The sequence below is a fragment of the Sciurus carolinensis genome, chromosome 1 (assembly GCF_902686445.1).
Source record: "Sciurus carolinensis chromosome 1, mSciCar1.2, whole genome shotgun sequence".
Lineage (NCBI taxonomy): Eukaryota > Metazoa > Chordata > Mammalia > Rodentia > Sciuridae > Sciurus > Sciurus carolinensis.
The window spans coordinates 2,524,697-2,538,938 of NC_062213.1; the positions used below are offsets into that span (position 1 = coordinate 2,524,697).

Genomic DNA, 14,242 nt, shown 5'->3' on the forward strand with positions numbered 1-14,242 from the left:
CCAATGACATTGTTCACACTTCACTGTCTGCTCTTGACTACAGCTGGTTTTCGCACACTGCTGGTGTCCTGTGGCCACCTTGGGTTCACTACTGATTCCAGGAGCTTTTCTGTGGACCCCTCGGGATTTCCTTTGTGGAGGGACATGGCGGTGCCTGAGGGCGTCCTGCTTCCTGGCCCTGCATCCTGAGCCGTGATGCGGCCAGTGGGGCAGGACACGGGTGCACCAGCCTCCCGAGTGAGCGACGTGGGGTGTTCTTGCTCTACCTAGCAGGTTCTTTCTGTAGTTTTCTTAGAGTCGTAGTCATGATTGAGAGTTGGAGTGTGTCAAGTCTTTTTCCGCATAACTTACCAAGACATTTCCTCCTCTTTAACCGGTTCCTTCCAAGTCACGGTTATGCACCTTGACTTTCTTTTTGTACTGAGAATTGAACCCCAGGGCAGTTTACCACTGGGCTACATCCCCAGTCCTTTTTATCTTGAGAGGGGGCCTCACTAAGTGACTGAGGCTGGCCTCAACTCTGTTCCTCCTGTCATCCTCCTGAGCTGCTGGGATCGTGGGCGTGGCCTCGGTGCCTGGCTCATGCCCTGACTTTCCAGCGTTAGGCCACCCCTGCATCCCTCGGGTCAGTGCCACGGCCAGTGCCTCATCTCCGTTCTGTGCTGACCGGAGCTCTGCTCCTGCGCTCTGGAATGACGCCTGTTTCCTCTTTCAGTTCTTTGCTTAGGTTTGGCGTGGGCTGGAGCCAGCTCGTGCAGTCGACTCCACTGTCCCTCATCTCTGAGGGCGAAGCGTCTGCACCTGTGTCTGGCGCGGGTCGACCTCGTCCCCGCCAGAGCTCCTGGGCTCTCCGTCGCGTCGCGTTGGCCACTCATGTCTTCAGGGGCGTCTCTGGCCTCAGTGCTCGTCCAGGGGAGCGCGGGCCTCCTCTCGTGTTGGTCTGCAGTCAGGTCCTCTTCTCGTTCTCTGTGTGGGTCATTCGACTCTTCTCGACGGCTCCAGCTGTACTGGGAACCTCGAGCCCTGGGGGGGGGGGGGGTGCCTTTCGGCTCCGCTCCGCGTCCCTGTCTGTAGCGCCCTCCTTTCTGTGGGCTGGTGGCTGGCTCCCCAGGGGCTCCTGGAGCTGGAGCTTATCCTCTCGTCCCTGCCAGCCGAGCGCGGGGGCTGCAGGCTGAAGCCCTCTCTGGTGCCTCCCCTGGTGGGCTCCGTCGTGGTGGGGAGGGTGACCCTGGAACCAGAACTCTGTTGGTCCTGCCCCCGAAACCAGCGCCGGAAGGTGGCTGATCTCCAAGGCCTGTGCTCTGGCTGCCTGCCTCCCGCTGAAGCTCCTCCTTCCCGCCTCCTCCATCGCTGCTGCTTGGGTTTGCTGGCTGAGCACCTGTTGCTCTTACGACCTTGGTTGCTAGGTTGGGAAGGGCCTTGCAGGGGTTAGAGAGGAGGTGCCGCTGGAAGAGGACCTGCGTGACCTGGTGCTCTGGTGCTCATGGCTCCCTGAAGATGTGGGCAGCCACCGTTTGGGATGGAGTCTGGGAGGAGTGGAGAGCTCAGTCCTGGGCAGAGGCAGGTGTAGGTCGTTACAGCCAGGCCTCCCAGGAGCATGGCCCAGGGCTGGCTGAGTGTCTTGCCCACTGCCTTGCATCTGCAGTGCCAGGTGGCAGCCCAGGTTGCTGCCCGGGCTGTATAGGGACTGCAAAGCACGACTGTGGGATTGTCTGAATCAGGCACCAGTAGAAACCAGACCGCAGGGGCTGGAGAGGGAGGGGCCAGCCAAGGGGCAGGGTTAGGGGTGGAGTCGGAGATTCAGGAGGGTCCGAGGGAGGGCTGCAACACTGTGCAAGGATCTGGCTTTGTGGGAGTGAAACGAGGAGTCACTGGTGAGTGCTGAGGGTTAGGACACCACCTGCCCTGCCTTTCAGCAGCCCTGCTTATTAAGGTGCTGTGCCTGGGATGGCATGGGACATGGTGGCAGTGGAGGGCAAGGAGGCCCTGCAGGAGCCCTGGGGCGCGTGGGAGCAGCAGGCGTGGAAGTGCTTGCCTTGCGTAGGTCTGGCTGTTGAGCTCGGTCTTGGCTGTGGGCTTGCCCCGGCACTGCACTGGAAAGTGGGGCATGGTAACAGGAGGAGCCCAGACTGGTGCTGCAGTGTCAGGAAGGCGGGGGTGCCGGGGCTGGGGTTCCTGGGCAGGCTGAACACAGAGCAGTGGGATGCCCAGGCGGAGTGACCAAGCGCCACTAGGGAGGACAGTCTGGAGTTCAGGCCCAGGTGGGGACAGGACCATGGGATGGGGGCGTTCAGAGGGTCTCAGGCTGTGAGGCTGACAGGTTGCTGAAGAGGTTCTGGTGGGGAGTGGCAGTGAGGAGGTGGTCCAGGGTGACGTGGCAGGCTCTGTCACGTGTCAGCACAGTGAGTGGGCAGCCCCTGGACTGGGAGGGCCCTGGAAGGAAGAGGTGGACCAGGAGGCAAGACCCCACTGGGTGGCAACTGTGCCCTCCAGTCCTTGAAGCAGGAAGGCCTCTGTCTGCAGCTCTCACCAGCCTTCCCCCCACCTGGCTGTGGGGTCCCCCTGCACACACCCTCAGCTGGGTCCCCAGCAGTGTCTCCTGGACAGGCTGCCACTCCTGAGTTCTGGGTGCCACATGCTCTGCCACCGAGGGCCATGGTGGGGAGGGAGGCAGCGCTGGTGGCAGTGAGCGCCTCTCTCAGGCTGTGCCATGACCCGTGGTGCTGGACGGCGGCACTGCCTGCAGGGTGTCACCTGGTCAAGTGCCCGTGCCCGGTGGGTGGCCTTTGAGAGCCCGAGACCTACACTGCCTAACCACTGCTGAAGGTCCTGGGGGAACAGTGCTGCCTTGCCTTTGGGCTACCTTGCAAAGGGTCAGAAGGGTTCTCTGGGTTCTGCCAGGCCAGGGTCCCACCTTCTTTCGGGTATGACTTGGATGTGTGTGTCCAGGTGTCACTCTGTTGGGGAGGGTCAGTGCCTGCAGAGAGCACTGGCTCAGTTGCTGCTGGGGCACATTCAGAGCTGAAGCTGGTCTGTGGCCAGGGTCGCCTGGGCCCTCCTCCTCGTGCCCTGTTCTGGAGGTAGCAACAGGCTTACCTGGGGCCCCAGAGGCCACGTGCTTGCCTGGGGCTGCTGGACCTCCTCACCAGTGCAGATGCTGCGCCCAGGGCTGGAAAGCTCTGAGCCAGCTATGTGCCTGTGTGTTGGGGACTCCTGGTGATGGCACATGGTGGTCTCTGGTGTCGTCCTGCTGTTGGCCATCTGCCCACCACTGGAACTCACCTTGCCATTTCTCTCCCTGTCTGCTTGTCTGTGCCCGCTCCTCCCACCCTCTCCCACCTGGTCCTGGCCTCTGCCTGTCCTGCCCCTCTTCCTCGGCCTTGTCTGCTTCTCCCGTGCTCCTGTCTTGGCACCTCGCCGCTTCTCTGCCCTTCTCTCTTCCTCCTCTCTGTGCCTCCCTGTGCTCTCTGCTGGACTCTGCCTGTCCCTCTGCCACCCTTTGCTCTCCCATCCTCCCTGCTGTGCCCGCTCCCTGCCTCTCCCTGCCCCAGGCATGCAGTGCAGCAGGAGACCAACAAAGCCGTCACGGCTAGTGCCAGTGCCTTGAAGCAGATGTCAGAGCTCCTGCGGGACTCCTGCCTGGTATGTGTCCCTGGGGACTGGGCTTGGCCAGGGCAGGCCCCTAGGGAGGAGGGAGTGGCCCTGGTGCCTGTGGCGGTTTGGGACTGTGGCCCTGGAGGGATGGGGGGGTGATGCCCTAGGCTCAGCCTGATGTGGCTCATGGGCCAGAACTTGGTGTGTGGGCCATTTGGGCAGCAGGAGCCAGGTGTGGCTGCTGAGTCTGGCTCTGCTGGCACTTGCCTTGTATTGTGACAATGGTGCCCCGAGTCTTGGCTGGACCTTTCTGAATGGCCCCTCGCCTGTGTCCGTCATCCTCGGCTTTCTGCATGTGCCCGTCCTGTCGCAGTCTTTACCCTGCCCCTCGCCAGCCACATCGTGGTCGTTACCCTACCTGCTGGGTCCCCGCAATGACTGCCACCACACAGCTCCACTGCCACCCACCTCTCACCAGTGCCAGGTCGGTACCTCAAGTGCCCAGAGATCAGAGGGCCCAATGCAGTTATGCCTGGGCACGTCGAGCAGAAGTGACCAACTGCTGCCCTTCTGGCAGGGAGCTGCATTACACCCAGCCTCTGAGGAGCATGACCATCCCGACGCTTCACGCTGCCAGGAGACGGGTTAGGTGCTGCAGCACCTGCTGAGCCCTGCCGTGGATGCAGAGTGTGGCGTGTGCCTGCAGCTGGTGCTGCTGAGCAGAGGGGTGGGACGTGGAGGCCTGCCCTGCCTGGGCACGTCCTGCGGGGAGCACAGGCTTGGGACAGGAGGTGGAGCAGTGTCCGCCAGGGCTGCGGGGGGGCAGGCCCCACTGCATTCGGGCACCAGGGCACTTTGGGGTGAGGGAGTGTCCTGAAACCAGGAGTGTGATGGCTCTCACTGCAGAGTGCAGCCCTGCACACTAGGATGGGGTCGTGTGGCACCCAGTCGTGCTTCATAAAACCGCTACCGAGACATGGCCATTGCCCAGTGAGGGGGAGACGGCTCTTCCAGAGGCGCCCCGGTGGCCAGCAGCTGATCTGCACGTGACTTTCTAATCACAGTGCAGTCCTTCAGGGGAGAGCGGGACCTTGTCTTGTGACTCTTGGTGGGACTTGCCAGCAGCGTTCTCAGGCCTTCTACACGGCTGTCCAGGCCTGGCCTTGATTCTGTGACTCGTGCGTCCTCCTCTGGGCATGCCTCATTCCTTCTTCAGACATACCAGCCCCCCTTGCGTGGTGCATGTGCTGGGCGCTGGGCCCCAGGCGTCGCTGGGCAGCAGCAGCAGTGAGGCCGACTGCCCACTTGGCCCTCTGGTGTGGACACTCGTGCCTGCTTCGTCTCCACTCTGTGGAGTGTGCACACTTGGATAAGCGCTAGTCCCCTAAATTGAGGGACGTGGTCAGGGCAGTGACGCCACCGTGCCCTGGTCCTGGGAGGTGTTGCACGAGCCAGGCTTGCTGATCTGTGTCGCTCCCCCCGGGGCCCTGGCAGCCCTGGCTGGTGTCTTACCGGCTTTCCACAGGGGGAGGGTCCTGCCACCATGCTGCAGCCAGGGGGACACCCAGTAGGTGTGAACTCTGGCTGTCCTGGGCCCAGCCCGAGCCCTGCGTGTCCAGCACAGTCAGCCAACGCGGTCATCCTGCAGTCTCCTCGGGCGTGGGTTCAGTGCACCCCTTAGACGCCAAAGTCCGTACATGCCCAGATCCCTTGCTTAAAGTGATGTAGCGTGTGCAGTGACCTGTGCACTTCTCCTGTGTGCTTCAGTCACCTCTGAGCTCCTTGGGTGCCAGCATGGTGTCAAGGCTGTGTGGCCAGCATGGGTTCACCGTTGAGGGGTGACAGCGTTGGGTCGGGCACAGTGTCTGTGTCCCCTGTGCTTGGTGGGTGGATCCTGAGTATGGTGGTGTTCTGAGTAGAGGCCTGCTGTGTGTCCCTCCTCCTTTCCTCTGCCCACCTCCCTCTGAGAACCTACAGACCTGCTCTGTGAGGTGCAGGGAGGAGGCCAAGTGAGGCTGAGCCTTCCTCAGTGGCTCCCAAGTACCACGGGAGGACCCTGGACCACGTGCTGCTCACCAGCCTGGGCGAGTGCAGGGTGCGAGGCCTCGGTGGGGGGGTGGACTTGCTGTGTGCTGTGGCTGGCAGGAGGTGGCACTGTGTGGGCCCATGGTGTCAAGCAGGCATGGGAGCAGCCTCCCGGGGTGTGGGAAATGCTGGGTGGGTAGAGGTCTCGGGTACAGCAGGCGGGCCCAGGGCCCAGCCACCCACATGGGCAGGGATGGAGAAGCAGTGGGCTTCTCCTTCGGTCCAGCGGGGTCCATGGGAAGCCCCCTGGGCGGCTCTCAGCACCTTCCTTGCCCGCCCTGTCTTTGGAGAATGTGATGGTATGGGTCACTGTAGCTGCCTCCACCTGAGGGAGGGACACTGGCAGCCTGGCTGCCTTCTGTGTGCTGCTCTTTGTTCCCTTGTGAGGCTGGTGTGGAGCCCCTGGTTCTGGGGGCTGCAGGGTCTGATAGCCCCAGGTGGCATGCCCAGGGCCCCTCTCTTTCCTTCCTGAGCTGGTCTGGTGAGCAGGACATGGGGGACATCAGTGCAGCCTCCCAGAGGTGCATGCAGTGAGGCTGCAGAGTGGACAGTGTTTTGCTCTCCTGGGCTCCTTGCTCTGTCCTGGGGTTCACACATGGTGCCAATGACCAGAGGCCCCAACCCAGCACACTGGAATAGGCTCCACCAACTGCTGAGCAGAGCGTGACCAGGGAGTCCAATGTTGGAAAGCCTGCCCCTCAAGCATGGGCAGTGGCTCTCATGGTGGGTGTGAGTGGCACTGGGTGGTGGTGTGTGGTGGCTGTAGGGGGCCAGCTCCAGGCTGAGCAGGGTGCTGGGAGCTGGTGCGCTTTCCTTGGTGCCAGTTCCACATGGCCAGAGGCAGTCACTGGTGTTCGTGGCAAACCTGAGCAGGGGCCTAGACTCAAGGCCTGGCTGTCCAGCCCCTCGCCCAGCCCCTTGTCCGATGAACCTTTCTCCAGAGCACTAGCTCTGCGGCTGCTCCCTTCTTGGTGGCTGAGTGTGGGCCCAACACTGCAGCAGGGGGAGCAGGCTGGGGAGGTGCTGGGGGGAGGACCGTCAGGGGGACAAGGCCTGGGTCCCTGGGACCCGGCCCCAGCCCCTGCTGGCCTGGACCGAGCCAGTCAGGGCTCAGGTCGCGGTCTCGTGGTCTCCTGGGCTGCGGAGCCACTGCAGTGCTCCTGGTTGGGCTGCCGCGTGGCCCAGCTACACACTGGCCAAAGCAGCTCCTGGCACCTGGGCATCCTGGTCGTGCCCCGTAGGGCTGTGGCTGATGAAGAGGACGTGGGCTGTGGCCCTGCTAGGGAGCACCATGATCAGGGCTGCAGGAGGGCCAGGCCTCAGCACCCTAAAAACCTGCCCTCTGTCTGCAGCAGGAGCGCCTTCAGCTGGAGCAGCTGAAGACCCAGCTCGCAGATGCCGTTCAGCGCTACGGAGTGGTGCAGAAGGTGAGGTGCTGTGGGCGGGTGCAGCCATGGGGCCTCGGCCATCTGGGTGGCGTGGGATGGCCCCATCCCTTCCCACCTCCAGAAGTGCCGCCCAGAGGTGACCTGACCACAGCCTCCCAAGGGAAGGCAGAGCAGGTCTTACCCCATTTTGACAGGCAGGGACACGAGACCCTGTGAGCCTGCGTGTGTTGCGGGAGACCTTCCAGCAAGTCCTGCAGAGCCTGGCCAACCGCCTGGTTGCCGTCCCGTGTGTGTGTTGCCCTTAGTGCCTGGTGTTTACCTGACTTTTCCCTTTCCGCCCTTAATGTTCTCCCTGTCTTTCTCCTCTTACACTTTTCTCAACAGAGAATCGCAGAAAGGTCCAGAGCACTGCTACCCATAGCTCAGAAGGGCAGCAAACAGGTGGGTGTCATGTGGGCACTGCGGTCAGTCAGTGTGTGTTGGGCTCAGCCCAGACTCCATTGCCATCTGTGCTCCAGGGGAAGGCTGGGGACAGGGGCCATTCGAGGGGTCTGCCTCGGTGACCAGCTTTTAGAGCTCTGGCATTCTGGTCTTCAGGTTGTGGCATGGTGCTGTCCCCAGAAAGCTCTGGAGTGACCATTGATGGTTGCATGTGACTTGAGACTTTCTTATTTTCTGTAACGAAATATCCAAGACTGAGTACTTCATAAAGCTTTATTGAGCTCACAGTTTTGGAGGCTGAAAGTGCAAGATCAGGTGACCCACCAGTTTGGCCTCTGGTGAGGGTCTCGTGGCAGTTGGCATCCCAGCTGCAGGAGCAGTGTTAGAGCAGTCTTGTGGCCGGAATGCGACTTGGTCAGCGGCACTTTGATCACCGCTCACTCTCCAGGGCTAAGCGGGCTCCCACGGCACCACTGCAAGCCCTCTGTCACCACCCTTCACGTCACCATCCTGGGAACCAGGCTTCCACACCTTAGCATGGGCCACGCTTCCTGTGAGAGTCACATAGAGCCAGGACACACACACACTGAGGAGAATGCCAAGTTCAAGGCCAGCCTAGGCAACTTAGTGAAGCCTGTCTCAAAATAGGAAAGTAAAAACAAGGGCTGGGATGTAGCTTAGTGGCAGAATATCCCCCAAAAGATCCCAGAAGAGTGTAGTAGTTGGAGGCCTAGATGAACAGGAGGCAAAGAATGAATAGAAGTAATGTTTGAAGAGTAATGACTGAAAATTTCCCTAGACTGTCCAAATACTGCAAGCACAGGTTCAAGAAACTTCATGGTAAGTACAAGTCTATCCCTTACTTAAATATAACATCCTTGGTCATATCATAATAAAAATTTGAAAACCAAAGACAGAAATCAATCTTGAAAGTTCTTAAAACTCTTAAAAGCACATTAAAGCCAGAGGGAAAGGCCACAGTGTGTTTAAAGGCACAAGACCAACAGCTCGTGGAAGAGACAGGTCGGAGGCTGGTGGGAGGCCCCTATGCTGGGCCATACCGGCCTTAACACCGCAGCTGCCCATCGTCTCCAGACAGGGTCTGCAGGCAAAGGAGAAGCAGAACTAAGAGCTCGTGAGAAGGGAGGGTGGCTCAGGCGGAAGCTCGTTGCAGAGGAGGGCACGTGGGTCTGCGACTCCTCATCATAGAGCAGGTCTGCTCTGGCAGTGCCAGGCTGGGCACGTCAGAAGCAGTTGGTCTCGTTCTCTTGTTAGTAGAGTACATGGCCATCCCAGCACTTAGGGAGAAGAACATGAGACTCAGCCCCGCTCAGGGAGGCAAGCTGAGAATCGGCAGAAATGGCTTGGAGCTGTAAGAGATTCTTCAGAGTCCACAACTTGTCCCACACTTCTGAGCTTGAGAACAAGGGCACCTGTTCTGTCCACCCCATGCATCACGTGCACCTTTGCAATATGGTAGGTGTGAGGAGACCTAGGTGCGAGGATCAGGCGGAGTGAGGCAGGCTGCTTCAGAGGCTGCAGTGGGATCCCTGGCAACCTTGGAACTGATGAGCATGGAGATGCCAACTCAGCATCCAGGAAGACACAGATCACATTGGAAACGTGATGTTACTTCAAGCCAGATGCAGTGGCATACCTGTAGCCTCAGCTGCTGCCGGGGGCTGAGGCGGGGGACCAATGAGTCCAGGAGTTCAGGATGAGCTGGGCACCATAGACAGACACCATCTCAAAGAAGAGGAGAAAGCAACACCGATTCAGTAGCATTGAAGGTAGGGAGAAGCCTGCGAAGAGCTGTCCGAGGCGACTGTGGGAAACTACGAGTAGTTGCCAAGAGAGATGGTGGAAGGGCCCGAGAATGGAGTGTAGCACCACGTTGACAGCGATGTTGGCTTTTAGCCGACAGTCTGCAGAGCCCCAGTCCCGAGGGAAACTCCGTGGGCTTGAGTGCACATGCGTGTGTAAGTAGCCTTGCAGACCCTGTCGTTTGCCTGGGAATAGAGAAGACCCAAAGCAGGGGAGCCAATCCTGCCTAAGAACACAAGCACAGGATTTCCACCAGCAGATGTAAGGACGTGGTGTGAAGCCCCCGTGATGTGTGCAGGGTGGACTCAGACTCTCACACATGTGCTGGCCAGGGCTCGTGGCCTGCCTAGGTAGACTGCCTGTGGACATTTGGTGTTTGAACTGGAGGAAAGAACGCTTTGTGGACTTGAGCTCACCTGTGCACAGAGCCTTTCCAGCAGGCATAGCCTCCTGTGAGAGCCGAGGCCGCAGCACTGCACCACCCCAGAGCAGGCCCTTCACACCTCCGGAGGGCGGACTGCTCTTCCACCACACAGAAGCGCTGACTGTAAAGAGTGAGATTGGCCAGCTTGACTTCATGCACCACTAAGGGAGAGGGCATTTGCACAGCACATCTGAAAAAGACTTATGTTCACACTATGTAAAGATCTCTTTCAGATCAATAAAAAGGCAGCCTAAAAAGGGAATTTCCACATGACTGATAAGCATGTGAATGTATGCTCAACACATTAGTTAGCGGAAAAATGGAAAGTAGACTCCTAACAGTGTATCATTACACAGAACCTCATCCACCAACATAACGACAGAACACATGGCAAGCACACTGAGGGTGCCTGGTGTTGGCAGGCACGTGGGGCAGCTGGAGCTCTGTACCCTGCTGGGGGCTGTGAATATGTTCCCACATCGAAACACAGACTATCCATGAAGTCCAGCGCTCCCTTCCCTGTGATCTTGCAGTTCTACCTGGAGGAGGTGCATGTGTGTGTTCCCTGAAAGGCACCTGGAAGGGCGCCCACAGCAACACCTCCGGCAGCACCCCACACCTGGTGCACGGGGCAGAGGAGAATTCATGCCCAGCCGTACAGCAGGAGACCCCACGGTGGCCGCAGGAGTGAACCAGGCCTGCCGAGTGGTGTCCAGGACATCGTGCTGCTGAGCTGAGAGCTGGGAACCAGGCAGGATCTCCTTGCAGGTCCAGTGCTGCAGAGGAGGGGCTGGTGCCAGGAACCAGGGGCCCGGGTGTCGGTCGAGCGCTGGCTGGGGAGGGTCTCCCTCCTGTGCTCCTGGGCTGGACACAGGGCACGTGTGCCCTGGACTGCAGGCGTGCTGCTTGGTGGTGATTTATGTTAATGAGGAGGGAACGGGCAGCAGCACTTCTGAGAAATTGTGGAGACTTAGATTTTTTCCAGGAATTCTGCAAACCATAGATAGTGAGATGACACGTGGCCCCGTCCAGCCAGAGGCTTGTTGCCAAGTTGGAACTGTGGACGTGGGGCACCTGAGCTGTGAGCTTCCTGTGGGGAGTGGCTCAGCCTGTCTGGAGTTGGCCATCTTGGCGTGGTTGGATGTGGCCTCCAGCTGGGTCAGTCTCAGTGAGCAGCCCTAACCCTGCAGAGCTGAGATTGCTAAAGGTGGGGGACAAACCACGGTGGGGGTCATGCTCTCTCCTGACCCCATTGGCCAGCTCAGCCTTGCTTTCCACTAGAACCTCATCCCTAGGCCACGACAGTCAAAATGCTCCATTCCTCACTTGCCGGAAGCCCCTCGGCTTGCTCCTGTGTCTGGGCGTGGGGCAGAGTTGCTATCTCTTGCTGCCCTGGCCCCTTTTACTTAATAGGTTGTTGGGGGCAGGATTGCTGGAGGTTTGATAGCCTCTAGCAACTTCCATTTGGAGAAATTGACAACCGGTCGTGGGGGTCCTTCCCCCGGGGAGCGAATGGCTGGCACTCTGGCCTCTGCCCTGCACCTCGTTTCCCGGAACTCGAGCCCTGGATGCTGCCCTGGGTCGGTGCTGCCATTCTCCTTGTTGCCCGGGGGGAGGGCGGCAGGGCCACCACAAGCATCACCGACCCACACATACTCCTTGAGCTTTGTCTCCTTGGTGGGAAACTGCGCAGCCCTTCCGCAGAGGCACATTGTAGCACCTCCTTCTGCTGAGCACGGAGTCGCCCTGGGCCTGGAGGCCAGGGTGGCCACTTTGTTGGTCTCTGAGCTACAGCCATGGCAGTCTGTGTGCCCTGTATCCCCAGCACCTGGCCCCAAATCCCTAATCCATTTTCAACTGGCTTTGAGCTAAAGACCCAAATTGGGCCTTTGTGGGCAGCATAAAGGAGAGTTTTGTCAGCCTTTGGGGGGTTGCTGAGGAATCCTGCTAAGCCCTTCCTTCCCCTTGTCTTCTGTCGTGCCTTGCTGTGTGGGAGGCTTGGCGGCCCTGCAGGGTCTGCTCTGCCCCTGGCTCCCTGCAGCCCTCTCCATCCCTCAGCTCCACCTCCTTCACACACTGGGGCAGCCAGCCAAGACACTGTTCCTGGTGGTCTGCAGGGCTGGCCCACATAGCCACTCTGTTCTCAGCTTGTGGGGGCTTCCTCTGAAACCCAGACTTGGAAGCAGAGTGGAATGTCCTGTGAGGCTCTGCACCCAGGGTGTCTGAGGCAGTCATGGGCACTGCTAGAGTTTTGTAGTGGAAATGGATGTTTTTCCTCCCGGCCCCTCCCGTGGCCAGGTCGGCCGTGGAGTGCTGGAGGAGGGTGTGGGCCAGGGCCGTGCTTCAGTAGTCTGTTGTGTTCTGGGAAGCTTTTGGAAGAGCAGGGTAGGCCAGGCCTCAGCTGGGCTCTGCTTCAGACCCTGCTGCTCCAGAGGCCCGAGTTGCTGGTGTCCCTTGGCTCAGCACTAGGATCAGCACGGTTCTTCCTGGTCTCCCATGGGAGGGTCAGAAGTGCAACCTCCTGGTCCTGGACTCCACTGTGATCTGGCCTTGCTCACTGTCTCTCTCTCTCGAGGTGCCTCTGGGGTGTGGGTGCTATCAGCTCTGTATCATAGAAGTGAAGACCAGGTCTCAGAGAAGTAAGGCCCTGGCCCAGGGTGGCACCGCCAGGAGGCCTCCCATTAGTCAGGAGACTGATGTCAGCGGGTCCCTAGTGGGCATGAGTCTTGTGCTCAGCAGGCAGGATGAGCCGTGTCGGTAGCGCCTGCTGAGTGCAGATCACGGGCCAGAGGATAGGGGAGCATTGTTGTTCCACTGGACATATGGGAGCCCTGGGGCCCAGACGATGCTTGTGACTCACCTGGGCCTCACAGCAGGTGCCACTGCTGCACAGACCTGGAAGCTCTGGAGGGTGCTGTGGCCACGGGAGGAGGCGCAGCATGGGGCCTGGCACAAAGCCGGCCCCCTCCCGCCGCCAGGCACTGCTCACTTCCTCCCACCCACACGGGAAGGGGAGGCGATAATTATTGCCTTGGATGAGTAGTGCTTGTCAACAGATTTTTTAGATCTTTTATTTTATATTCATCTATCTGCGTATTTATTTATTTAAAGGCCTTGCTGACTCCCCGTGTTGGTGTGGTGCATGGGAAGGCAGCCCAGGCAAGGGTGGCTCCACCCACCGTTGCACTCTGCAGGAGAGTGACCACGCTTACTTGTGGGTGGTCAGGAAATGGAAGAAAGAAGTAGCCCCGGCCTTCTGCCTGGCCTGGGTGGCCATTGTCCTTATCGTGGCTCCGTGATTTTCCGTGGCTTGGGCACTGCTACAGGGGCCACCCTGATGCCCAGCCTTGGACCAGCTACAGGAGCGCACAGTGCTCAGAGTGCTCCCTGCCAGCTGGCTCCTCCCTAGGGTGTGCTGGGCCCCACTCACCTTACCGAGCTCCAGGCTCCCACCTGTCCATTCACTCCACCAGGGGCCCAGCATGGTCCCCCAAAAGACTGCCAGGAGGACACACAAGGCAGGGTGGAACTCTCTATCAGACTGTGTTCTGGGGCCTGTCTTCTAGCCCCGAGTTGTAGTACTGTCCCCACCCTGCTGACAGGGGTCCTCCTTCTCAGCACATCGGGCATCCCCCAGGTGGCCGTGGCAGACTTTGGGTGCCTTCCCACTGTGCCTTTTGGACCCCACACTGGGTTGCCCTCAGAGGAGTGTTACAGGGGAGGCCACAGGGGCACAGTGACTGCCACACAGGAGGTGCAGGTCATGATGTGGCTTCCCTGGAGTCCCATAGCTACTCCCCCTCGCATGAGCTGGCCAGAACCTGCGTGTGACCACCTTGAGCTTCGGGGTTAGGGGGTGGCCTGGTGTTCTTTGTTTCAGATAGACATCAGGGTCCTACGGGGTTGCAGAACATGAGTGAGCTGTGGCTTTGCAGGTGACGGGCAGGAGGGTACTGGAGCCTGTCCACAGCGGGAGTGGGGGAAGCAGGTTCCAGGCATGGTTTCTCCAGCTGCCCACACTCATGGAGAGCCCAGTAAGCTCAGGACTGGGACTGCATGAGCTGGGTGGCAGCCCTGCCCCATGTCATTCTGTGTGTCCTGTGCTGGTTGGTGTCTGGGGAGCCACCTTGGCAGGACAGTGCATGCTCTGGGTGGAGGTTCCATCACAGGGCAAATGGGGAGGAGACAGAGGCCCCCAGGGATGCCCCCACCCAGTCACTTCCACACTTGCTACCCTATGTCCTGGCCAGGACAGCAGCCAGGGGCAGGGCCCTGCAGCAAAGGCAGATGCACCAAGCATCAGAAGGGGACCTTTCCCAGGACTGGGAGAGGACTTCGTGCCCTCCACAGAGGCTCAGGGAGACCAAGTCCAGGTCCTTCGGGACAGGCAGGGCTGGACTCTGTGGCTGGGGAACCCTTTCTCAGCCCAACCAGAGCAGAGGCTCAGACGGAGGCCTGGTGACTGCCCTTCCCATCGCGCTCCCAC

At 59.8% G+C, this 14,242-nt stretch overlaps 1 protein-coding gene across 1 annotated transcript in view; it reads left to right on the forward strand.

Moving 5' to 3' along the window:
- The window catches only part of Tsnare1 (t-SNARE domain containing 1), a 117,722-nt gene that overhangs the window by 82,585 nt on the left and 20,895 nt on the right, over nucleotides 1–14,242 (forward strand). The window contains 3 exon segments of the mRNA XM_047562230.1: nucleotides 3,552–3,642; nucleotides 7,032–7,106; nucleotides 7,452–7,508. Coding sequence (XP_047418186.1) covers nucleotides 3,552–3,642; nucleotides 7,032–7,106; nucleotides 7,452–7,508 — 223 coding nt within the window.